This window comes from Adelges cooleyi, unplaced genomic scaffold, assembly GCF_023614345.1.
Source record: "Adelges cooleyi isolate 19-005CV unplaced genomic scaffold, UGA_ACOO_1.1 ACOO_flye_CR_arks_rails_tigmint_CR_PRNA_9, whole genome shotgun sequence".
In the NCBI taxonomy this organism is placed as follows: Eukaryota; Metazoa; Arthropoda; class Insecta; order Hemiptera; family Adelgidae; genus Adelges; species Adelges cooleyi.
The window spans coordinates 1,790,548-1,817,926 of record NW_026096579.1 but is presented as its reverse complement, the minus strand read 5'-3'; the positions used below and the strand labels follow the sequence as shown (position 1 = coordinate 1,817,926).

The window sequence follows — 27,379 nt, the reverse complement described above, 5'->3', positions numbered from 1 at the left end:
ACAACTATTTATACATAATAATAAAATTTAGGACGAAAATATATATTTTTTAATTTCCACTTCATTTGTTTCTATATAAGAACTCATTGTCATGTTTAAGCTATTGTTACAATTTAGTAGTGTCTATTTATTTGTTAGCTTTGTGCAGGGAAAATGACTGCAATATCTAGTAATGATTAAATAGTGTTGTCGTTTATCACGTTCGTGCTAAAACTGCAATTAATGGTCGCTCATATACTCACTTTTGCCCATCATTTATAATAATCTGTGCTTAAAAGTATGCAGGTTATCATAATCACTTACACCTTTTGTTAAACAATAATTATTTATTTGTAAATGTTTTCGAAAAAGATATTTCAACATTTGGTTCATTATTTTATTTTTTATGCATGATAAAACAAGCTTTTGAATAGCACCTATTTAAATAGATATCCTACTCGACCAAGAAATAATTTAGATATTGCAAATTCCGTGTTGTGGTGGTGGTGGTGGATCTACGAAAGGGTTTTTTTAGTTGCATTTTGTTTGTACATTGTCAATCTAGTAAAATAGAAGTATAATAAAGCTTTGAAATAATATAACCTATGAAGTATAAATAGTTTGTGTGAGATTGCTCTAATGGAAGTATATAATACATAAATATTAATTTTATTGAAAATAAGCGATTATAATTTAAACTATGGAGTACAAACGATTGAAACATGAATCGTCCACCATTCCAACTAAATTTAATAAGACATTGTATATGTGTTATTTGGTCCACTACGTTTTTGCAAAAAAAAAAACAGTACAGTGGGGTCGGGGCATAGTGGGGACGGGGAGGTCACAGGTTTAGAGGAATTTTTAAATCTGAAAGTGATAAAATCACTTTCGAACAAACGCTTCGATGCAAATCGGTAGTTAGTATTTTCAAGCCAGTACAGTCCAAACCTAGCACAGTATAAACCAGCAAAGTTAGAAAGTATTAAATTGAGGTTCTGTACTTACAAATAAGCATCAAAGCGTTTATTTGAAAGTGATTTTATTCAATTTTATCACTTTTATTTATAATAATTCCTCTAGACCTGTGACCTCTGCGTCCCCTCGTTGCTTTGATTCCATTATACCTATACTCTACTGTACTAGTCCTCTTGTATAAAATCACTGTCAAATTAACGTTTTGATTCTTATTTGTAAATACAGAACCTCAATTTAATACTTTCTAACTTTGCTGGTTTATACTGTGCTTGGTTTGGACTGTACTGGCTTGAAAATACTAACTACCGATTTGCATCGAAGCGTTTTTTCGAAAGTGATTTTATCACTTTCAGATTTAAAAATTCCTCTAAACCTGTGACCTCCCCGTCCCCACTATGCCCCGACCCCGCTGTATTGGTTTTTTTTTAATTTTCGATAACTCAGTCCACTAATCTTTTAAATAATTGATTAAAAAAATATTTTAAAAAACGTATCTTAACTTAAAAAACGATTAGATTTAGGTCTAATGAAAAGTAATCTCATTTTTTTTCTATAAACATTTGATCAACTAAATACTATCATAGCTTCTATTTATGTTCTTCGTGCAAACTCTGTTTTCACATTAAAAATTACTGGTGGTTTGCATTCTGTTTAAAATTCAATCTATTTTGAAATCGATCATAAAGTAATTTTTATTTAAATATCGTCTCGCTTTACCCTGAACTGTGTATATCCTGTAGGCTATATGCTAATCTTACCTTGCCCCTTAGCTCACGCATACATATTATAAACTATCAGGTATTGTATGTATGTAGTTACTCAGTTTCTATAATTATTTAACATAGTAGTAAGTAACATTTACTTACTTACTAATATCAACGTTATTTTGACAATTTTAATGCAAAACAGTTACCTAAATAATAATGTTTATACATACCGACGAAATCTTTTCTGATCTTTTTCGCTGTGGACATTATAAAGTTGAAGCATTAAAATAAAAATGTCTTATTCTCGTGAGGACGCCTATTCCATTTGGCGTGCAATTAAATGGTATATCCGAAAGATCTAAAAGACATTTTAAAAATCACTGCGTGGCCTAAGGGCGTTTTTTTTACCGACCGAGAAACCCAAGTATTTAGGTACTCTGAGGACCACGCTTAATCGCTATTTCATTATTTACGTGGCTAAAGATATTCGCCAACGTGAGGTCGTAAATTTCACCAGCAATGTCCTGCTGGTCGGCCCTTATCTGCAAAGTGAGTTTTTTTCTCATCGGTTAGGGCCCGGGAAATTAAATTTTAATTTCATTGACCCAGCAGGGGTGGTTTAATATAACTCCGGAGCGTTGTATTAAGTTAACGGGAAAGTGTAAACACATCATCATAATATTAATATATATCTACCCCGTGAATGACATTATTTTACCTACATAATATAATAACAATAATGGTGACACGGTACACGACAAAAAAAAAAAAATATATCTATATCCAAATGTATTTCAAACCGAATAATAAATATTAGTTCATACAAATCGTACAGACTTAGCCGTCAGTACTCATTAAAAAAAAAGTTCCCTTTGCAAATGTGTGGTATTTTCAATTGATACGAATTTCTGAAAATATGGGTGATACATTTTTTTTTTTTTAATTATGTGCAACTGAAAATTGATCTCGTTACATCGACGGCTGAACGTAGGAGAAAATTTAAATAATATTGTACTGCGAGTAATTTTTTGTCTATCTAACTGGGCAGAATAATTTTCGTAACCGAAATGGGAATCCTCTGTATAATATTACAGTATAAAAATGATTCGTATAATTATATCATATTTTTCTGGTGGTCTATTGCGGTTAATGGTATTGTGAATCCAAAAGAGTTTGGCCGAAGTGCTACTATGTTGGCGCCTATTTTTTTTTTTAAGAAGCAGCTGATAGAGAATTAAATCAGGCGCCACCGTTGGACGTAAACAGCGGTGGTAGTGCGGGCGATCGAGAAAAAGACAAATGAAGAGGAACCCAATTTGTCAGTACAACCGCTGGTCCATTATAAAGCCGACAATTGTCATAATTAAAACGACCGCCGAGTTTGATTAAGCAATAATAAATACTGCGTAGTGGCGGTGTGTGTTTCTTTTACATTTTTACCCGACCGTTTTTATTATTGCCTTTTTTTGGAGACACTAAAACAATAAAACATCTTAGCGGTTTTTCTGTTGGGGCCTTTTTCTCTGTTTCATGATCGCGTATTCTTGGCGACTGTTTAATGGAAAGGAATGGCATAATCAAGCCTCTCTGACCATAAATTGGACAAGAACAAGGAACGAGCCAACCACTTTGGCTTCCCAGCGCTGCGTTTAAATGGAACATCCACCGTTGTTGCTACCCGAAAGGGTACAAAAAAGTCGGATGACATGTTTTGCCTCTTTATTCCATGTTTAATTATCTCGAAACGCGATATTCGCCTCAATGACTCCTTCTTCTTCTTCTTAACCCCACCGACAAGACTTTGCTACTTTGGTTTGTTTATATGCGCATTAGGCCATTGAAAACAATCTTAAAACCAAAAACCGTAAAAAAAAAAAAAAAAAAACAATTAGCCATTTAACACACAGTTGATAGCGCAGCAATAGCCTTTTTTGATTGTTATACGTTTTGAATAAATAAAAAAATCCACAACGTAAAATACACTACCGTTACTCTTCATATCTCTAAAATAATTATTGATTTTATTGTTGTTTTAACTTTTAATTCAATCAAGCCAGTACTATTATAAAATATTTATAATAAATAACGAAGGCATTGAACAAACTAAATTAAAATCCATTTAGAAAAAATATAATTATTTAAATTATTTGTGCGTTCAATACAAAAGTGTCTTATTTGTTTCAATTAATTTTGGTATTTTTTACAGACAGGATTTTTGTTTGTCAATATATTTTTAATTTGATGTCTGTTAAGTTAGGTACAACAAAATTATAATCATTCGCCGTAGGATATTCAATTCATTTTCAGCTAATATAAAACGTACATTGCCAAGACTCTATTTCACTGTCATAATTATCCTGAATCTAACAAAATATCTAATAATTTGTAATCTCTAAAATAAGTGCATTTTTTTAAAAAAAATTTACATTATCATTCCATGCTTCTAATTAACTTGACATACATACTTAATAAAATATGTTCTAAGCGAATTTCGTCTTTATCTGACCACTTTAAGAAGTTTGAGTGTGTTAAGTTCAAACAGTTAAAAACGTCCAATATTTGGATTGGTTTTTAAAGTTTTTTAAAAATTTGTAAGAAAATGAAACTTCTGAGTTAACCAAAAGTGCGGTTTCTGATGGATATGAGATTCTATTACAGTAAGTCAGTTAAAAAAAAAAAGTATTACATTTACAGACATAATAAAACCATCATTGTAAAAACAATCTAATGTTTTAATTGACAATTTGAATTAATTATTTGACACTAGTTATCGACCGTTCAACGTTTTCAGCTAATTGTTCTTAATTTAATAGGTCTATGAAATATATACGTTATCGTGTAGGATTTTAAAGTCGATAGAGCTCTGGGTAATACTAAGAAAAGTAAACATTTAGTTGTTTTATAATATTGTAAAATCACATAAGCATACTTTTTTCAAAAGAAAAACTTCAAAATTTTTAATTATTCTTAAGCGATATTGAGTGTCTTACGTTAATTAATAAAATATTATTTTGTACATGGTTAAAATATATTTATTTTCCGTGATTTTAGATTTAAAAAAAAATTCTACCCGCGGATCAAACAGTGGCGACAGACATCTTTGATAAAATGGGAATTTTCCAGAGCTGGTCACCTGCGAAAACGATACTCAGAATAGATAAAAACAGAAGAGGTATAGGTTTCCCTTCTGGTTATTCTGTGAGCTAATTTCACACACTTTCATGTTCGCTCAATGTGTTAATCGTTATTCCTTCCTGTCGGCGTCGTTTTCATAAGAAAAAAAAAATATCATAAAACTAAGGTTGTCATAGATTAGTAAATAGAGTTTTGACCTTTGTTGTAATCTCAAAAATCAAAAACGTGTAAGTGATCGTCTACCTTTATGTGAAATTGTATTTTATAGTGTTGTTCGTAATAGCTGCATTATTTGTAAGTACAGCTGGAAAAACCAAGCTATAAGTTGCACATACGACATTGTTATTGTATACAGTATTTTATGATCCTGTTATGTTAAATAGTATTTATTTTTAAACTCAAAAAAGTTGTTTTCTATCTCAGTCCATCTATTTTTGTTTGACCGATTGTTTGCCGACTATGATTTGCTGATGTGTTAAGGAATCTCTTCTATGATACGGCTTTCTTCCTTTTTTAAATTTTGTACTTTAAAGTTAAAAGTATAAACAAAGAATTACACTTTAACAAAGAAAAAAAACAAATGAAAGCAGTAGAACAGTCGTCCCTTAGAAGAGATTTTCAAGAATTGAAATCTGTTTTCACATTCCTAATAAATCAATGAGAGACCTTTGTTAGAACAAAAGTACATTTAAATACGGATACAGTGCATTAGATGGACAGTAGACAGGAAACACCGCTCTCCGATTCTTATTAAGTTTGATATTTATTTAAAGTTAACTATATTTTCCATTTTTTAGACAAACTAAACTGTTTAACATGCCTACAAATTGCTTTAAGTACAACATACCAATTAAAACAATGGCGGTTATGTCTGAACATTATAGAAACTTGTATGGTTTCTTTCAGTAAGTTATCATTTACTTCAAAATAACCCATCTCTAGAGTTATCATTTATTATTTAGACCTTTTTAACGTTTACCATTTTAACCTTTTGTTACTTTTAGCTCATGATGTAGAGAAGATATTATTTAAGAGATCTTCTCTTCATCGTGCTTTTAGCATAGCCTTAGTTCTATATAACTGAAAAAATTGCAAGTACTTATAATTTATTCAATTTCTATTCATTAAATAGTAATAAGTATATTTATTTTTTTGTTACGAGATTTTTTTACACAACTTTTTTTTTTTTTTACCTTCTATTAAATATCTAATTTTTATTACCCTCCCTGGTTTCTACATCTACCTACATGTTACTCAAAATAGTCAATTACACCATCAAACTTCTAGTACTGCTTACGTTCAAAACATTTGTCCCAAGCTATTGTCCATGTATAAATACTTTGTTATTAAGAGATCAGTCAACTCAGGCAAATATTGAATAATCTCATTTAGCCAGTTGCTTTATAATTAGACTAAAGGTAGTTCTAGTCGGCTCTATAATATTTACAAATTTTTAGAATTAGAATTTTTTTAACTCGCAATAAAGACTTAAGATCTGAAAATTAGAGGCTTTGGATACCTTCATACTCATGTATAAATAAAAATATTAATTATTTACAGAACGCAAACCCTATGCGACATTATTTTACTATGTGATGATGACGTGCAGATTTTAGCACATAAAGTAATTTTAGCATCTGCAAGCCCTGTGCTATTGGCAATGTTTGACGGTGGCTTTAAAGAAAGCAAAGAAATTAGTATTCCTATTAAGGACATTGAGTCTGGTATTTTGAAGTCAATAATAACTTGTGCATATACTTTTCAGTTGGATATCCAGGAAAACAATATTGAAGTAATACATACAAACCACCCAACAATTTATTATCCATAAAAATATTCTATGAAATTATTTTATATTTTATGTATTTTAGAAACTATTGAAAGCTTCTGAATACTTCCAATTTAACTACGCAAAGGATTATGTTATGATTATGTTAAAAAAAACATATATGCCAATAATTGTGTTAATTTTATGAGATTTGCTGAACCTACATCACAAAAAGGGCTTATACAATTATAGTTTCCTATATTGTTTAGAAAATTTCAAGTAAGTTTTTAAGATTGGAATTTGTTTGAGAACGTTTTAATCTATACTAAATGTTTTATTCCTAGGACAATTTTGGAAACTGAATCGCAAATAATAAAATTGTATGAATTAAATTTAGAAGATATTTTTAAGATCATATCAAACGATCATTTGATGGTTGAATCTGAAAAAAAGGTACTTAGGCAAAATTAAAAAAATACGTTTAATTTACTTATATTTAATTGCATTTATGATATATTATCACTCCCAACAAGTAAGGTAAAATATTTTTTAATGAGGTCTTAGATGTATAGTTATTTGGTTGTATTATTTAAGAATAAATAAAGATAGTGTTCAAGAATGTGGAAATTATCAAGATACATACAATTAATGTGTCACAAACTGTAAGTATGGGAAAAGTAGTAGAGCTAAAGGTTGAGAAAGCAATCAGGATATTAGTTCAGATATTTGTCAGGATGGTCAAAAATGGAACCATTATTTTTTGTGAGGAAATGAATTGAGAAATATAGAGAAAAAGCGAAATGTATTAGACGTTTTTCTAGACGCAAGTTTTTTAATAATTTTTGAATTACAAATATAAAGAAATAAGATCATTATTTTTAGTTCTTATTACACTTATTCAGTATAAATTTGTGTGATCACATTACTTATGCCTTTTTTTTTTTTACTAGGATAATAATATATAATGAATTATATTATAAATTAATGTGTATGGTTTTTGAATATAAGTTAATAATTATTATAGATCTTCAATTTTATTATGAAATGGATAAAGTATGATATAGATGAACGAAGTAAATATTTAGCTAATTTACTGAATTATTTGAGGTTACCTTTAATTTCAAAAAAAGAATTACAACGGATATGCGATGAACCTTTACTAAACAGCCAAAAAGACTGTAAGTACCTATACTGATTCTAATCATTTTATAATATACAATTTATATTGGATCTCCTTATAAATTTTATTTTAAATTATTTTCACGTTACATACCACTGTGTAGTAGTCAGATATTGATTTTTAATATTTTTAGGCTTGATATTTATCATGAAAAATTATTTATTTGTCGATGTTGATGAAAATATAATAAATGCAACAGTTGGAACATCTCAACTGTATAAACCAAATGTATATAAGTATTTTTTAACTTATTAATAGCATCACACAAAGCAAAATATTTTTTTTTAATTTAAATATTAATTAAAAATTATTGTTACAATATTTTTTAATATTTCACTAATATCGAACACAAATGTTTCAATAATATTTCCCACATATTTTAATTGATTAATAATCTTAAGGAAACTTTTTCACTGTATTACAAAATGATATTTTTTTTATTAAATATATTTTTGCTGTGTGGGATATCTGTAGAATACATTTTACATTTATAGATAATAAAATATTTCTTTTTAGATTTTTTTCGCAATTAAAGGTCAATCTAATGGTGATGATTCTTGTGTAAAGTATATGGATCTGAGGCACGAAGATGATCTAAATTGGAAATCATGTGATTATTCATTTTTTTGTCCACCCCGTGATAATGCAACCTTGGTCGTTTCGGATACTGGAATATTACTTGCATTTGGTGGTTATAATAAATTAGGGGAATGGAATAATTGTATTGACGAACTCGACCTTACTTCTACATCAAAAATGTGGATACCTACAACTCCTTTGCGAAAAATACGAAAGCAATTTGCTGTTAGCACTCAAGGAAAGTTTATATATGTGGTGTGTATCAATTTAGGTTAATTAAAAACCAATAAATCTGAGTTGATTTGGAGTCGATACATGTAATACATTTAAAAAATATTAATTTTATGTGTGTTTTTACGCTTTATGCCGCATAGGTAGGAGGTCAGGATCCTTTAGGACCAACATTAAGTTCAATAGAGTATTACGACACGGATTCGAAAGTATGGGCTGAAATCGAACAGCCAATGCCTTACCCCCGGTATGGATGCAGTGCTATAAATCACGGCTCGTGTTTATATGTTGTAAGTATGCAATTGTATTGTGTTTTTACGTACATACTAGTATACAGGAAGGTTGCCAAACCTAAAAGAAAAATTGTAAATGATTTTACATTGTATACTTAATGGAATTGTTTTTTTTTTCTATAAAGTTTGGTGGATATTATAATAATGACCGATTAAGTAGAGTAGATTGCTATAATCTACAAGAAAAACTTTGGAAGCAGTGTAATTCTATGCCAACAGTTGCTGATTCTATGGGCATTACAAGTGGAGGAAATGATTTGTATTTATTTGGCAGTTACCCTTCTGAAATATCTGAATACGCTTATAAAATGAACTTAACAGATTTAACATGGGATAAGCTTCCTAATATGAACAACAAAAAAGCGTTTGGAAGTAAGTGAATAATAATGTAAAGAAATATTATCCAGACGTATATTATGTTTTATCATATTCTTTGGATCCATTCATGTCGTCATTAGTTATCTGACGTTTCAAACCTATTGCAGGGTTATAGCGATAGTCACCGTTTCACAGTCACGACTTTACTGTAGAACGGTAGCTATTGCTCTGACCCTGCAATTTGCTCAAAATTTTAAAACTAGTAGTTCAAGCTAATAGAGTTCTAACTTCTTCATACGATATATTCATAACACAATATTTTAAAATGCAGATGCCGTTACCTTCGAAAATGATATATTTGTTGTGGGAAAAAATAGCATCCGGTGTTTAAGCAAAAATGAGAAAAGTCCTGACAGTGTCTTCTGTGAAAGATATATTGCTGAAAAAAAAGAATGGCAAGTGATTAATTCAAAAAATAAATTAATCGATTATGATCACATTATTTGTCTTAATGATGTGAGATTGAAAACATTTAATATAGATTTATAAAAATTTAAGTATAATGTTTTATGAAATTTAAAAGTTTAATTCAAAAAATATATTTTAAACGAAACTAATATGAAGTTAACTAGTGTTTAATCAGTAATGTAGATATATTTATTATATAATAAACATCCAATAAGGAAATTACATATTTTAAACCTATTATTTCATTGTTTACTATTGTACATTGATTAAAAAATATTTTGAAAAGATATAATTTTTATGTGATTTCAACCTACTGTGCAGTTCCATCATATTGGGAAACGAATGAAGTCAATTCTTATAAGCTCAAAAAAAGTGTGTTGTAATGTATTTATTTATTTTCCAAAATTGCTAGACTATCTATACATGTATTTTGTACCAACTACCATACCATTGGTTGTTACACCAAATATTTTTGTTTGTTCAAAAAGTGTTTAAAACATTATTCAGTAGCAAATAACCAACATTTAAAACTTATGGTTATTTCACGACCATTAATGTATTTTTTATTGTAAGATAAATTGAATTGGTTAACCAAATTATTCGGTCCTTGCTATTAACTTAAGACTTTATCTTTTTAATAAAAAAGAATAATTATCATAATAATGTATAGCTATCGGCTATTGGTTTCCTTTGCCGCCGTGTTTGCTTGCGGCACGGAACGTTTACTATAACAGCGGCGAAGATACCTCAGAACCACGTCTCATCGACGGCCTTCATTTCAAATGCTCTTAAACGATATCATTTATTTTGTCATTTATATATTATAGTTTGTTTATTAATTGTTATTGTTATTAATTAATTACAAATAATTTGTTTTTACTTGTCAAAGGAGTTTTTCTGTTTTTGTGTTAATTATTGCAGCATAGTGGGGATGGAGAAGTCTCAATTCTTTAGGAATTATTAAAATTAAGAAAATCACTTTGAAATAAACGTTCCTATGCGAAAATGAGTACACGGTAAATCCTATTCTATATAAGTATAAATTATTATATATGTTTATTTGAGTTGTTGAATATTCATCGGTAAAAATGGTTACCTATGTACAGATTGTATAAATATTTTTTTTAAATTAGACGAAAGTATGGATTTTGTAAACATTTTATTGAAAATGGCAATTGGCACATAAACTTAAAAACAAAATATTTTTGAGTATTGAAAGAGAGAGTGTGCTGAAGAAATGGGTGAACTCGTATGTCTATATATATCAAATATATATATGAGAGGGAGCTGAAGAAGTGGGGGAACTCGTACTATATATCGTATACGAAGATCCGCACAAAAGAGAATCAAAGAAAGCCAGGCGTTACTGTATATCTATATATATCTGCGTTCGCTCGCTCGTTTTAACGGGTTAACTACCCATACGACGCGCCTAAAGAAGTTTAACTTCAAAAAAGATACGGCTGTATGAGAACTTCAGAAAAGTAATATTGTGTACTATGGTCACAGGTCGGTGATAATAAATAATATTTAAAAAATACGGTAACATAATATTAAGCTACTTTTTTTTCCTTATCATCAACGCTGGGAGATATTACGTTGGTTAGTTGGTAACACACACACACCTGTTCATTCCAGTTGGTTTCTGTCCATTTGAAAACAAATTTAACGGTGTTTTGTTGTAATTCTTAAAATAAAAACGTTTATGTCGATTTGTTTTCAGTGGCGGATCCAGGGGTTTTCCAAGGGGGGGGGGGCGAATTTTCGTTTTTTGTAGGTATAGTAAAATTACCTTTTTTGATTTTTACTTTTTATTAATTGTCTACAAAATATATTACAATGTATTAATTATTTTGATTAGTTATTTTTTAATTAATCATTATTAATTCAGTTTAATTTTGACCCAATAAAATTTCATAGAAAATAGCTACAACAAGTTTGTTTAAATATCAAACACATACTTATAATTAAGTAAAGTACAATACTCAGATATTTATAATATAAAATCAATGCCTTTTTTTTCTTTAGCAAATCTTTCAATAATATCATCTTCATTTAAGGCGAATTCGATACTGGCCGTTTTTTTCAGTCAAAACACATCATTTTTTGTCCATCGCACAGGCCGAACCAGTAATCCGATAAGTAATTTGAAAACAAATTTGAATTCGCCATAAAGTTTACTTAGGATCGGTCAGGGTACTTTTTTCAATTTTTAATTTTAACCCATTTGAAATTTTAAAATTTTCTAAAAAGTACGCTGACCAATCCTAAGTAAACTTCATGGCGAATTCAAATCTGTTTCAGCGACGGAACAAAAAATGTACTATTATATTAACTAAAATGGCTTTTACTCATAGACGAAATGATTTAAATTGAAAATAATACCAAGAAGCTTATACAAATTAACAGGTAAATTAATTGACATAGTTGAAATTTATTACAACCACTTTTTTCTTGGGTCTACCCATAGGCAGACTAAAAAAAATTTGTTGGGGGGGGGGGGGCTAGCGAGAGCCCACTCAGTCACTCCCATAAATAAGTCCCTGTATTATTGCCATACATCCGGTTCCGGTCTCTAAGAAGGACTTCAAGCTGCAGCTCAACAACAGTGTTGGATCTCCAAGGTATTCTATAATTTCGTATACCGTGTTAAATAAAATAGTCGTCATCGCCACTTGGTTTTTAAAGCCATTGTGTCGATAAACTTATTTCGAGTAAGTACATAATATTTTAGCTTAAGTGTTTCGACACCAGGGCTTTTAACAGGCAATTGCCCCGAGTTCCCTAACATATTAAACAACAATATCCGTATTGACACAGTACATTTATTGGGTGATCATTAATTAAGTGTATTAGTATCACTAATAGGTTTTCACGAGAAAGGGCGTCAAACCAAGTGAGACGACCACGGCCACAGTCGTAAGTCAAACTGGATCGCTCGCTTCGGGGTTCCGGATGTCGTCACGACAGATCAGGGACGGCAGTTCGAGTCCGAGCTACCACCCGCAAGCCAACGGCTTGGTGGAACGTCTACACCGGACGCTCAAGGCGGCAGTCACCGCATTGGACACGACACCTGCCGATCGTTCTCCTCGCGCTGCGGAACACCGTCAAGCAGGACATCGGTGCGGCTCCGGCGGAGTTGGTTTACGGGACATTCCTCCGACTCCCTGAACCCACACGGCGCTCGGCAGTTCACCGCCTCCGAACCAAACCGTCGATGGAATATGCAGGGTGGTACAGGTTCCCCTGTGCCGTACTCTTGCACCACGACTGGAAATCCACACGGCTGCAAACAGTATACCGCGGCCGCGCCGAATCGCCTGTGGTACACACACGGTGGCTCCGGCTGTCCTGCCTCAACTGGCCTATAGCCGCACGGAGGACGACATCTTTGCGCCGCCGACCCGTACCTGTCGTGGTAGAAACACGCTCGCAAGCCGGTTCGCGCCCGACGGTTGTTCGGCAACGGTCCGTCTGCCTCAACTGGCCTAAAGCCGCACGGAGGACGACATCTTTGCGCCGCCGACCCGTACCTGTCGTGGTAGAAACACGCTCGCAAGCCGGTTCGCGCCCGACGGTTGTGCGGCAACGGTCTGTGTGCGTCGCCAGGGTGGAGTACCGGAGCACGTTCTACCGGTGCCGTGTCCCACCATTTTTGCTTCGCCTTGAACACGAGAACGATTTTTATTTAAACTAATAATTGTTGTGCTGACACGGACAAAACAGCGAGCCCTGGTCGGTGGAAAGCGATGGACACCGGTGTTGGTGCCCGCGGATCCGAGCCGAAGGTGTGTCATTGAACGTGTCATCAAACAATATGTATGCTCATACGTACCTTGTAGAGCAGATAACCGCCGCCAGCTGCCGTTAGAACGGCGCCGCCGGCCCACAGAATCTTTTCCATAGAACGCATAATACCTACACGAATATTTCGAACGCAAAAACTATATTTCCAACGGAGTGGACAAAAATGTTGTTTACTCGTGAAAAGCTAAAAAACAACTGAACTCTAAGACGGTTGTTATCGCCGCCGTTTCAATATAGTAACACAAATTTCAGCCAGCAACCAATGTACTCACGCGGTAAGCACAGTAGTGGTCGTTTATTCAATTCAATTGAATTCTAGTTAAATTAAGAACAAAAAACATTAAAAATCAGTGTATATTTTCATTCAGTTGTACAAAGATGCGTTTTACAAATTATATTCGTATAATATTGTTTTGTTAGATAGATAATTTTGTAAATTAAACGATCACAATGTATACAATATTATATTTTTGCATTTTTCTCTTAGTAAGTTGATTTTTGTTTGCATGAAAAAATTAAAATTTTACGGATAAATGAATTATATAAGTAGGTAGGTACATAAAAAACGGGAAATACCCTATCACATATGTAAAAAAAAAAACAAGTAGAAGTTAGTATGCGGTCTAACCGTAACATGTGCGAAATGTTTAAAGAAGTGTGCAAATAAAGGCGAAGATGTTGTGTGTTGCATACCTTATTTTTGTAAGGATAATAACATATTAACTTTGACGAGGAGCTGATATGGTATTGTAATTATTACAATGATTTTTTTATTTTTCTGCCTAAACCCACGACGTCTCTTAAATAGCTGAACCGTTGGAAAAACCCCCAAAAAGGGGAAACCCTATAACTTTGAGCGTTATCAATTTCCTGGCTGCCACACGTGAGCGAATCAACAGTCGACAGGTAATGGAAATATTTTCTTGTTTTTGTTTTTTATGATAATATTATATGGGTAACTATGTCAATACATTTGTATACACCCTAGTACTAAATATGTATTTTTAAGCACACAAGTGTCATTAGATTCAATGCTTTTATGGATATTTGTGCACAGGAAACAGGCGACAAGAGTGAATGTGAAAATATTACCTAACCTTAGTGCATTGGTTTTGAAGTGTACAAGTTTTCCAATTTTTATTAAACAATACTGAACGCACAACATGCGCGAATAATAATCGTGCGTTTTATAAAAATATATTGTATAAGTTGGTACCACTGTTCCTTTCGAACGGCTCTGTGAGATGTAACTTTTTTTACATTCAAACGCGTTTCAAATTTTCCATAATAGTTTATAATGTTGTTAATATTTTTTCAAGTTATAACAGTTATTATTATGATGTCTTAATTCAAAAAGATTCTATCCAGTCTTTTTCAGAGAAGTGATTTTGTACAATACGATTCCATAAACATGGTGTAAACATAAAATGTCTATAAGTAAGTGAAATAATTATGTTTTTCTTGTCAAACGAGATATTCCAATTTTTTTTTTTTTACCATATAATTGTTGCCGCAGTGGGGTCACAATTCTTTAGGAATTATGATAACTAAGAAAATCACTTTGAAATAATCGTTTCTATGCGAATCTGCGTACATGAAGCCTGTTAAATATAAGTATTCTTGGTTTTACTGTACCTATACCGTTATGTTTATGAAATCTAAATGTAACACTAATGTAAAATGTAAAAACATATTTTACACAATAAGTTTAAATGGAGCAACTTTCAGTAAATGAATATTGTGTACCGCCTATGGTCACAGGTCGGTGGTAATAAAAATAATAAATAAAATACAGTAACGTACATTGAAGAATACTAGGCCAAATGTACATTGCTAAAATAATGTAATTAAATATATATAATGTATTTCAACATTTATATTATTATTAATTTTGGCGTAAGTGTGTTATTCTTATATTTTTTAATTTGTATTAGATATAAACAATCTATACATAAATCTGTACATTAAGCTTATAAGATAAGAGAATATAATTGACATACAGGCTTTTTAAGAAGTCACCCATTAGCAATAACCATGAGTTTATATTTAAAATGAGTAGTTCAAAATCTTCCTTAAGTCATCTTTTTACTGTTTTCACTTTAAGAAGTTTGAGTGTGTTAAGTTCAAACAGTTAAAAACGTCCAATATTTGGATTGGTTTTTAAAGTTTTTTAAAAATTTGTAAGAAAATGAAACTTCTGAGTTAACCAAAAGTGCGGTTTCTGATGGATATGAGATTCTATTACAGTAAGTCAGTTAAAAAAAAAAAGTATTACATTTACAGACATAATAAAACCATCATTGTAAAAACAATCTAATGTTTTTTTTATTAAGGGTACAAGCAATAAAATATTACGGTTTTGCATAATTATTATACATTTATAATTGTGCATATAATTATACATTGAGGACTAGCATTTTATGTTTTAACTGCAATTCATTACTATATACTTTTTAAAGCGTTATTAAGAGAAACTTCATAAACAAATTTAAGTAGTTTAAATAACGTTTTAATATAATTAATCGTTTCATATAATAATATGTTCGATACATTACAAATCTGTATTGGTAATTTATATTATGTAAAATCAAGTACCATATCTACAAATAGACTTTATAGCGAGTGTCGTTTTTTTAACGAATTATATTTTTACTTATAATAGGATTTCTTAATAGTTGTAATAATCACAATCAATGTAGCTTGTTGATATTTTAAAATTGAGCAAATAATTATCTACTTTCTTAAAAATCAACAAAAAGTTTTCAATACAACTTTTGGCATTTTTAATTACATACCTATTTTCCATAAAATTACAAATCACTTTATCATTATATCGTCAAGCTGTTTATGATAATGTGTTGCATATTAAAGTATTAAGCTTTATAATACAAACACAGTTTTAACTAAACTTTATGTATAATTCTAGACTTACGTTGAATATTTATCAAAATATTTAGACATTACACGCTAGCAAAGTTCACACAGTAACTGTATATATTTATATCAGCTGTACCTTCTCCAAACGTCAATAACTTAATTAATGATCGGTCGGCTATGTTGTATCAAATAATTAATTGGAAACTACTCTCTACTAATTAATGCATTTTGCGAATTTGTCAACAGTGAACAGTTTCCACTTTCTCATGCCCATTCTGAAATATAATAATTGTAATGAATTATTATATCTATATCAATTACAAATTAAAAAAAAAGTGAAATGATTTAATATAGATAATATATCATGTATACATACTTGATACCCGTACGTGATTCATAAAATTATATTCACAAAAAAATTAATGTTTAAAAACGCATACCATTAATATATCATTTTAAACAGTGGGCCCTGAATAATTATTTTAGGAAAGTTCCAAAATGAATATATTATTATTTATTCTATTTACATATTTAAATTAAATCAATGTGTACGGATTCAATACCAAGTGTATTAAATAATGGATAAATTACATATGATTTGATATTCTAAATTTAACATAAATAAGTGTATACAATTCAATTTAAAGGCTCACGATTAAATTATAATAATTGAGTTATTGGATCATATTAAAATTAAAAAATTCAACCAATGAAATAATATTTGCATGCAGACTTAAACGTGAGTAGTACTATTTTTTATATACAAATTATATTTTTGTTTGAACAAAATAAAACCACAAGCGCATTATAAGGGGGTTATTAATATTAACAAAAACCTTGTTCACTGTTTAGGCCGTTAAGAGCACATCAAATAAAAATTAAAAATGGAAAATATAATAATATACATTGGTTATTGTAATATATTTATATACATATTTGGGTCTATAAGGGCCAAATTTGACAAAAGCGACGGACCACTACTAAACATGAAAATTATAATAATTAATACCCTTTACACCTAAGTATATTGTGTAGAAAACTAACATTAAAAGAAGAAAACTCGAACAAGCTAAGAAGGATATTAGGAAAATGTTAACACGGTCTTATAAAAAAATAAACACTCAAACTCAATTATTGTGCCAACACTTCAGGTATAAAATTTATATTAAGCTCTAGAATAACGACCTGTCTGAAATAGTGGCAGACTTTGTTCACATTTATCGCTATGTTGTAGAATACATATATGTACATTGTACATAATATGTAAGTATACACTTAAAATTCACAGAATAATTTGCTGACAATTTTGACTGATCAACAAACAGTTTTGGATAATTACTTTTTAATTTATTAGAGTTTAAAATTTAGATTACGGGAGGAGGGGTGGAGTGCAGTATTAGTTTTATCTGCTTACATTACTCTACCACTATCCATCTTTTATCCTAAATTGTAAACCTTAGAAACATTAAAGGTAATTATCCAAAATTAGTTACCGACCAATCAACATTTTCTGAAAATAATTTTTTATCCAAAAAGTTTGTTAAACATAAACGTTAAAAAGAAAAAACTACAAAATTACAATAATTTTAATAGAAAATGAGTGTCTAACGTTATATTGATCTTCCTGTATATACTTAACCGATAATGTTTTTTAATCTTAACCGAGATTTGTTCATTCCGGTGGTAGTTTGGCGATCTTAATTGAATTGTATTATTTTAGTGGGTTTTAATGTTTCTTATATAGATTACCATGGTAACCTTATTCCAGCATTAATGTACTGAGAAGGTATTAGTTTACAATTCATTGTTTTTTTTTGTTGTTGTTTTTGTATCGTATCTATACGTTAACTTTTCAACCACTTGACTGATTTCTTTAATTAGTACCATTATCGATTAGAATTAAAAAGTCAAAAAACACATTAAAAAAAAAAAAAATGTTGTTTATCCCTCATTTTAACTTTTGATTGGTTTCGAGAAAGTAAGTATGTTGATACTTACTTTCTCGAACTAGAAATAACAACTTTAGATTCTGCTAACACGAGGATTGATTTGAAATTGTAATTTGCGTTGAAAATAGTTTTTTTTTTTTTGGTAGCTACTTAATTAATTGCTTGGTTTTCTTAAGTGTGTTAATTGAAAAGTGCGCAAATGCAGTAAATTTGGTTGTATTAACTATCAAAGCTTCAACATTTCACTGAAGATTATACTTTATAATAAACGCTAGTGACTTTTGATATTTGTAAAACTGCCCCCCCCCCTCTCTGGAGTAAAATCTTAAAATTGTGATTAATATTGAAAATAATACATTAGAGCACATAGTACGATACTAAACCAAATGTAATAGTATTTTGTTAAAAAAAATTAATAACATTTCATAAATAATTTAAACAATAAGAAACGTAGAGATTCATGTGATAATGTAGGTTGAAGTTATAAATTCACTTGGTTCTTTTGATGTAAAACGTAACTGTAGTTATAATAAGCAATTTTGGAAAATATTATTATTATTTATAAGGGAGAACCAATTGAAGTTTTAAAGTGGAAACGAAGGTATATTGGGAATTTCACGCTTGGCGAAACTTCAAATTATACTTTGATAATACTGTTTTTCACCGAAAGAACGACTGGTATTTTATTTTAATACAATTATTGGTACGTAGATGTTGTTTTCATTTGTGATGACACTTAAATTAATTGCCCACGATTGTTGCCTCGTGTCCCTTCTCCGAAAAAATCCTTTCATGGTTCATGCTGAAAAGATTGATTGTAATTTATAATTGTGCTGCTAAAAAAAAGTATAACAGTAACATTATATATGTACATTTTTTAATAACCAACCCACTAAATAAAGTCATTCAACGCGCCATAACAGATCATGAGTTTTTGTACCACGTCGTATTGTTCTGTGTTTTATTACTTTCAGTTGAAAAAAAGGAACATATTATTATTAGGGATTGAAAACGTCCACAAAACCAAAATACACGTTATTTGTTTGTAACTAAGTTTTTCAAAAGGCATACCTTAACTCTAAGACATTTTGGGTTGGTCGTTTTTATAAGCTTCAACTTCATTTTTCTGTCAGTATAGTTTGTAATGTACCTTTTGGCTCGGTAACTATTTCAAACCTTCATTGTTATACTGTGTTATTATAATTTTAAACTTTTTAATTTGTGCTGTACAATAACTACAGTGCCTATGAAAACACCGACAGTGTATGTACCAAGATAAATTTAAACAATGTTCTATTATTATTAGAATTGTAGATAGTCAAGTTAAACTACATAAACCGAACTATATATATATATATATATAATATTTAGACATAATCTATATTATACTGATGAAACATCAGGTTTAGTACACTTTAACAATGTTACTGTACAGCTGATGTCTAATCATTTGAATACTCGTCATTCATATCTATAATATTTATCTTGTTTCCCGAGAACTTCCTGGAAACTTGTGGTTTCTCGATTTAATCAGTTTTCACGCGTAATAGCTAAAGCACAACATACTCGCAATATACATTTAAATATACCAAATCGTTCAGCAAATCGAGTATTTACTACAAAGTAGAAATAAATTAAACGTATTATATTTGATAAAAGTATTAGTTTAATGGATCCAATTATTAAATTTGCTACTCAAACGACTGATATATAGTATTTGCGCGAATATACAATCAACAATTACATTATAGCACGAATAGCGTTATAGCTACGTAAATAGTGTGTAATAATATATAAAATTGCCATTAATGTCTAGCCAGGTATTGACGCACTCATAGTATGGCTACGGTTTCACCATCTGGCTCTTCACCGTACCTACTATTACAAAGTTAGTCGAAAAACTACCCTCCGTGTATTAACTACTGTGCCCCCGTGGATGTTCATAATTAAATGTCACTCACGTGAACTACATCGCGTGTCCGTGCACGCACTCGTTTAATTTTCCAAGTAGTACGTCAAATAATTAAGCTGTAATCAGTGTGGCCCACGTTCAGTCATATTATAAACCATTTCGGACAATTAGTTCCTTATATATTTTGTATATTATAACATTTATCCGAATTTGCCGGTGCGTTCGAAATCGGTGGTCTTCTGGATAATTTTCCAACGGGCTGGTTCCAAAAACGGTTTCTTATACAATCGCATCGAAGCGTTTTACAGTGATCCGGTCACTGTTAAATTTATTACCGTGTGTCCGCTTTGCCTCCCTCGTGCCGGGCTTATAGATACAATCTTTGTTTTTGGTATTTTTTTTTTTTTATTTGCAATTGACTGTGTCACGAGAAACAATGCTATTACTTCAAAAGTACAGGTCACGGATCATCAATCCAAGGATTGTGTTTTCGAGGACTAGTATTTTATTTTACGATAAGCCATTAATGTCATACTAAAGATACTACACACATATACACAATATCATTACAGTGCAACCTATGGGGTAAATGATTGCACATAACGTTTTGATATTCACCCTCTCTTGGGCTCGGAGGTTTTGTCTGCCAAGATTGAGTACAGTTATTTTGTGCCGAATATATTTCTTCGTCAAGAACACACACACCGTGTATTTACGAATTGCTAAACCACATTTGCCGTGGGCGACTTTCGTATACAGCTGTATAAATTTGGCTGCTTTGTTATGTTTGTCTTAATAATAATATATCCATCAAAAAGTGTAGCTCTATATTCGAGAAATTGACCGCAATCCGGAACAACTGTAATATTACGATCGCCGGAAAAATGTTGTATATAATATTGTTATATGTGTATTATTATTAATATGATTACCATATTGTTTATTTTTTTTGTAACTTCTAAAACTGTCTTTAGTTTATCAAGAATATAAAAAAAGAAAATCTAAAATATTTCTTAATATTTGCTAATTACGTAGTATTATATATGAAGTTGCTTTTTTTTTACCAGCGGAGTCATAAAATAATAAAAATCATTACGAGAAATTAAAAAAAAATGTATTTTTCATTAAAATGGAAAACATATAGATAATATGTATTCAAGCTGTTTAAACCAATAAATTTTCTAAGTAGCAAAGAAATGTTTTGAAAATTTAATATAACGTAAAACGTATTACAAAGTTTTTAAATAAACGTTAATAAAATCTTTCAATTTCATAAAATGTATTATATAATATTTTTAAAATTCACTAGACTTTTGATTTTTTTTTCTCGGTATACGTGTTACATTGTACCTATAAAAAGTATCCAAACTATTTGTTTGAGTTTGACATGAATAATAACTAAATTCAATTTTAACAAGTCAATGAGAGATATTATTATTTAGACATTACACCCATAGTTATTATAAATGTATACCATATTAATAAATATTACGCATTTATAACATTTGGATAACTTTGTGAAAAGTAAAAAAAAAAAAAAATATACCGCAATTTCTAACATTTTGTGATTTAGGTAAGTGACATTTGAATAAAAAATATTACAAATGTTGTAAATTATACTGCCATGTTTTGTAATGTTATTATCATTAATCTACATCGAATTCGATTAATATGTAGTATAATTTAAAAGAAAAATACAAATACTACAAGTCCTATTCGATAAATTCTTTAGAATTCATATTGCTAACGAAAATATACCTACTTAAACTAGAATTAGAACCACAGCATAGTGTAGAACTAAAATGAAAACCGAGCACGGGTCTTAGTAGAACAAAAATAAGCACAGTGTTACAATTATATTTTATTAACTTTTGGTTAAGTTTGGATTTATTCGTATAAAACGAAAACATTTTAAACTCTACACTCGAGTTGACATTTTCTCTTATAAACATAATGTACGTTGTACGAGAGGTGGTTCTTTTTACTTTGTTGAGAATGTGAGTTTTTTCTTAAAATGTCGGAATAATAGTTCTACTTTTTGCCGGGGTCGTTTTTCCCTAAAATACGTATCAGTTTTTATTTGCACATCGGGGGGAGAGCACATCAGCTTAGTGATCTATACTACTGGGACTCGGCCGTTTCCCTATTGCTAACAATTGTTGAAAAAAAAGCTGTGCGACTTCAGCGAATTCACACTCAATGCAGACCTCTACCGGGGAGTATATATATTGACCAGCACTTCTCTGCCATAGCCCATATATATATATATATATTTTTTTTTTTTGCACATCCTGTGCCATCTTGTTTGTATTGGGCACGAGGTTGAGCTATTGACATTAAATATTTATCCAAGTTTGCGACGTCGTATTTCGTTTTTTTTTTTTTTTAGGTTCTACCACGGAAAAGGTACAATTTAACGAGTTGCAATATTAATGAACGCTCTTATACAACTCTGCCGAATGACATTTTCTGCGAACACATAATTTACTTTATCTTTTTTTTTCCAAAAAAAAAAAAACTTAGTCGTCCCTTATTTAAATTTATAAAATCTCTTTGTGACCGCTCGTTCTAAGTATCGCGGCTGATCGACTACTTTATCGGCATAGAAGTGTCCAGAACTTTTCCATAGATTATGCACGAACCAAGTTTTACTATAATACATATATATATATATATATATGTGTGAAGGTATTCTTTAGAATAGTACAGATTAAGGTGTTTGGACATAACACACAGCTGAAGCTTACTCACAAAAGGACCGATGTAAATTTTTGACATACTAAAATTAATTAGACTGTTAAATGTGTTTATAAATATTATTTATATTGTGAAAAAATGACAACACGCAGCCTTAATAGAAAGATTGAAAATTCAAAGTGCATTTGCCAAAGTTAAAAAAAGTAACATTAGCTCTTAAACCCATATTTGGGGTTAGCGCAATTTCAATATGGACGCCCTTTCAAATAGATAAGAAAAGGCCACTAAAATTTCAGATCTTAATGCGTACCACATAGCACTTGAGATCTAAAAAAAATTCTTCTTCATAAAATAATTATTTATACAAAAAATAAAAAAAATCCAGAGAAATTCACTGACATTCCTCTTGATAATATGGTGCGTTACCTAATATTCTGAATATACAAAAATACATTTTTCCCTTTTTATGCATGACATTGTTGTGCCGACTGCCGGAAATATTTTGGAATAATAAATTGGTTTTTGTTAACATTCCTTTTCTTATGAATAATATGGAGAAATAAAAATGTCTTAGATACGTTTGAAAAAATTGTATATTTAGCTCTCCGCTGGATTATGAACCCATGTAATAATCTTATAATAAACTCACATTTTGATGCTTGCGCGGCACTTGCGTTATATTTAACATCAAAATTAAGAACTGACACTTTTTTTTAAAAATATATTTTGAACCAATTTAGGGGGAGTCTCCGTTGAAATTCAACCAAACCTAAAATAAGTAAATCATGAATTATGTGTAAAATTAAAAGAAACCATATAAAAATACTACAAAATAAAAAATAATAATAAATAAATACATATTCTGAAATCTGTGGTGTTTGGCCACAGATGGCAAATCGAAATAATTATGATTTTAGTACTAAGCGTTGTTGACAAGAGAAGAAGTTGACCACTTTACCGACAAATTTCGAGATGATCAGTTTTATTATTATTGTATAGTTTACACAATTCTTTAATTTTTGTCAACAACGAGGTTAAAAGTTGAAAATTGTTTGCACTTGTTTAACCAAATAAACAAATCGATTGACACGTCCCTTGTTAGCGATAAACCATAAAACTAAACCGATCTAATGTCTCGGTTTGCAAAATATTCTTAAGAACTGATATGAAATTACCGGAAATAAAATGTTGTTGTAGTTTACGTACGACGTGAAAATAAGGACACAACTTTAAATTGACTACTCATTTTTTTCCCCGAAGTTTGCGGCTTAAAGTTTTTATTATTACACAGAAAACAAGCTTCGTTTTAATGGAATATAAATTAGATATTAAGAGATATAATAACTTGCTCGTTTCGTCTTATAATTTGTATAATGTTTGCAAATACTTTGATGCACAGGTATGTTTTTTTTTTAATAAAAAATTAGAGCAAGTACACAATTTTAGTGGACGCGTTTTGGACAAAAAAAATTCGGAATTCGTATCGTGTCAAGACACACACGACGTGTTGGGGTTCTTGCTTCATCGGTTAGGTCGGTTTGGTCGATTGTGAATACAGATTGTCCCGGTATATATATATATATAAGGAATCTGAACCGTTACTGTTAGAGGCCGGCGGTATCATTTATCAACGTGCGGCGACAATAATTCTATTCAGTTTATTGGAAAAAGCCGTTCCGCAGGGGTAGAGCACGTCCACCTTTACACCTCCTCGGTCGGGGAACGGCCCGTAGAATTAATTAGCTTTCATCCGACCTGCGGCGAAAATGGCAGTCACGTGTAATAATCCCCCACCGGTTCTAAGACGGCGACGACGTTGAACCTTAAAATCAATTTTGAAGAGAAAAAAAAACCGTCAAACCACCCGCAACGGAAATTAAAATGACATAAATTGAACTGCTTTAACAACAAAAAAAAAAATATCCGTCGAAAACTCTCGTCAGGCAGACGACAATCGTCGACCCGAATGTAATCTGTTGAAATATTTTGTCATTCGCCTGAAACGTGTCCAAAGTCGAATCAATGTACAAGACATTTGTACATAAGACGGATCACTATGTGTTTTCGTACTAAAAAAAAAAAACTCTTTTTCTTCAAATTGAAACTTGAAGTTTTTTCAATAACTTTGCCAAGACATTGCGAAAATAATTACTAATACTATGGCGCGACCATCATAGTTTGCAACAACAGTCCATTTGTATTGTACTTAACAAGTAATGAATACGAAAAAAATATAAAATGTAATAATAGACCGACAACGAATTTTATAAACAAGAGTATGATTTATTTATTTATAAGAGTAACGCCCCGCAAGGGGCAATGAGTACAGACGCAGAGGCCTTTCATATTCATTTCAAGTGCCACAAAACGTATACATTTTCTTTGGATTTTTTCAATTTTGTCGATAAGACCAGCCTGATTGGTGTTCCATACTACCGATGGGTGGCCTCGATAAAAATATATTTGCTTGCATTTGCCTTCGTTAACTGATAAGCCATTTATCTCACACCACACTATAAACCTGTTAACATCCTGTTGTAACTTCGGAAATCATCAAGTGATTTGATTTTCATAAACAATTTGAGTTCATCAGCAAATAATAAAAATGTGCAGTGCTGAAAAACCAGACCTAAATCATTTATGAAGATTAAAAACAAGATTGGAGATAAATGGCCGCCTTGAGGCACGCCAGAGTTAACTAAAATAGGACTTGATAGAGTATTAGATACCTTAACTATTTGAGATCGACCAACCAAATAATAAGATACCCATTTTAGCATATTACCACCAAGAGCAACTAAGCCTAATTTATTGATCAATGTCCTGTGGTCAACCGTGTCAAATGCTTTTCTAATGTCTGTATATATGGTATCAATTTGATGATTTTTGGCTATGTTATCCACTAGGAACTGATAAAAGTGGACAAGATTTGTATTAGTAGATTTATTTTGTCGAAACCCATGCTGCTCACTTATTAAACTTTGATTTACTAAATTTGAGAGCTGTGGTTCAGCTAACTTTTCCAGTAATTTGGGTAATGAACTAAACTTAGAAATAGGTCTATAATTCAAGACTGAAGAGCGGTCTCCCGATTTCCAGATTGGTGATATTATATAACTTACCTTCCAGGCATCGGGAAAAATACCAGACTGTAATGACCAATTGAATAACCTACAAATTGGATAAGCTAAAGCATAGCGGCTATTTTTCAAAAACAAGGCAGGTATTAAATCAGGACCGGGTATTGGGTCTTCATTTAACTGTTCTAAGCTATGAAAAATTTCCGATAATGAAAATTGGCATTCAAATAAATTGATGATACCAATTACAACTTTATTTATGAGATTAGAATCCCGCGCAGGAGCATATACAGAAGAAAAATATTTTTTAAATAAATGAGCAATCGATTCTGAGTTATCAGCCTGATGATTTTCTAGATACATTATATCGGCCAATTTATTATCATTTTTACGGTGTTTAATAAATCTCCAAAATTCCCGTGGATTATTTTTTTATAGCTTCAAGTGAACACATCAAATTGATCACGTGTTGTACCGACTTTGGAATGTCGAAAAATTAAAAAGGGTTTTTTTAGTTAATACAGTTATTAAAAATCGTGTAGTACTTACAATTAATCCATAAATCAGCGACTGATTTGCCTACTGGAATTTGGTAACGTTTACTGTTTACCCGGCAAAAGGTATTATTTTACAGATAAGTTGTAATTATTGGCTAGTTTCAGTATATTGTATATTTGAAACCGATTTGCTTTTACCGTATTATGACCAAAAATATTCGTCGTAAGAAAAATAATCACTTATACGACGGCCGCGTAACAACATTATAATATTATTATCTATTTAATATAACATTATTTTTACATAATATTTTTGTCAAAGTTCATCGCGGTTACTGAACTTCCTAAAAGAAATAAAAAATCCCATAACTCACTTTTAGTGCACATAGTTAAGTTTATGATTTTGTGTCACGAATTATATTATCCCTCTAATCTATGTGACTTTATTATATTTAAGTCATCGTATAACATTATTAATGGAAAATAATATACAAATTTGTGTGCAATCAGAAAGCACCAATCTAAAATTAATTTAAAAGCAAACAAATAGTTGTCTCAACGTTATTCTTTTTAGTTCACCATTATAAGTGGGAATTCATAATTAGTATAAACTAAAAATTATACTTATTTAATATTACAAAACAAAATATTAGTTATTCTATCAAAAACGTATTATGTATAATTACAGTTTAGAAAAACCCGTGTTCTATAAAACGACCACCGACGCAAAATATTAATTCCATCTAATACCCATCTTAAGTGTTTATTTACAGCTTGGCATTTTCTTCCTTTTTATAGACCTCGTGAAATACTGCCCGAAATTTCCATCATCAATAGACATACACATTAATCTATTACAAAACTCTGTCCCTAAAACCAAGATTGATTTCAATGTGCCCATTACACATGGCGTCGAGACGA

General features: G+C 30.8%; 1 protein-coding gene across 1 annotated transcript; it reads left to right on the top strand.

Moving 5' to 3' along the window:
- Window positions 1-4,800: 4,800 nt before the first annotated feature.
- LOC126846765 (kelch-like protein diablo) lies at window positions 4,801-9,774 on the top strand. The gene is made up of 11 exons (XM_050586552.1): window positions 4,801-5,093; window positions 5,597-5,704; window positions 6,360-6,591; window positions 6,671-6,846; window positions 6,912-7,020; window positions 7,592-7,745; window positions 7,881-7,975; window positions 8,264-8,581; window positions 8,701-8,847; window positions 8,976-9,222; window positions 9,500-9,774. The coding sequence occupies exons 5-11, from the start codon at window positions 7,000-7,002 to the stop codon at window positions 9,715-9,717; spliced, it is 1,200 nt and encodes a 399-aa protein (XP_050442509.1). The 5' UTR covers window positions 4,801-5,093; window positions 5,597-5,704; window positions 6,360-6,591; window positions 6,671-6,846; window positions 6,912-6,999; the 3' UTR covers window positions 9,718-9,774.
- Window positions 9,775-27,379: the final 17,605 nt, after the last annotated feature.

Excerpts from the sequence above, each read along its gene's own strand:
- LOC126846765 (XM_050586552.1), top strand. The coding sequence starts at position 7,000 with ATGGTTGAATCTGAAAAAAAG. Across the intron at positions 7,746-7,880 it reads ACTAAACAGCCAAAAAGACT|GCTTGATATTTATCATGAAA; the intron begins GTAAGTACCTAT and ends TAATATTTTTAG. Across the intron at positions 7,976-8,263 it reads CTCAACTGTATAAACCAAAT|ATTTTTTTCGCAATTAAAGG; the intron begins GTATATAAGTAT and ends ATTTCTTTTTAG.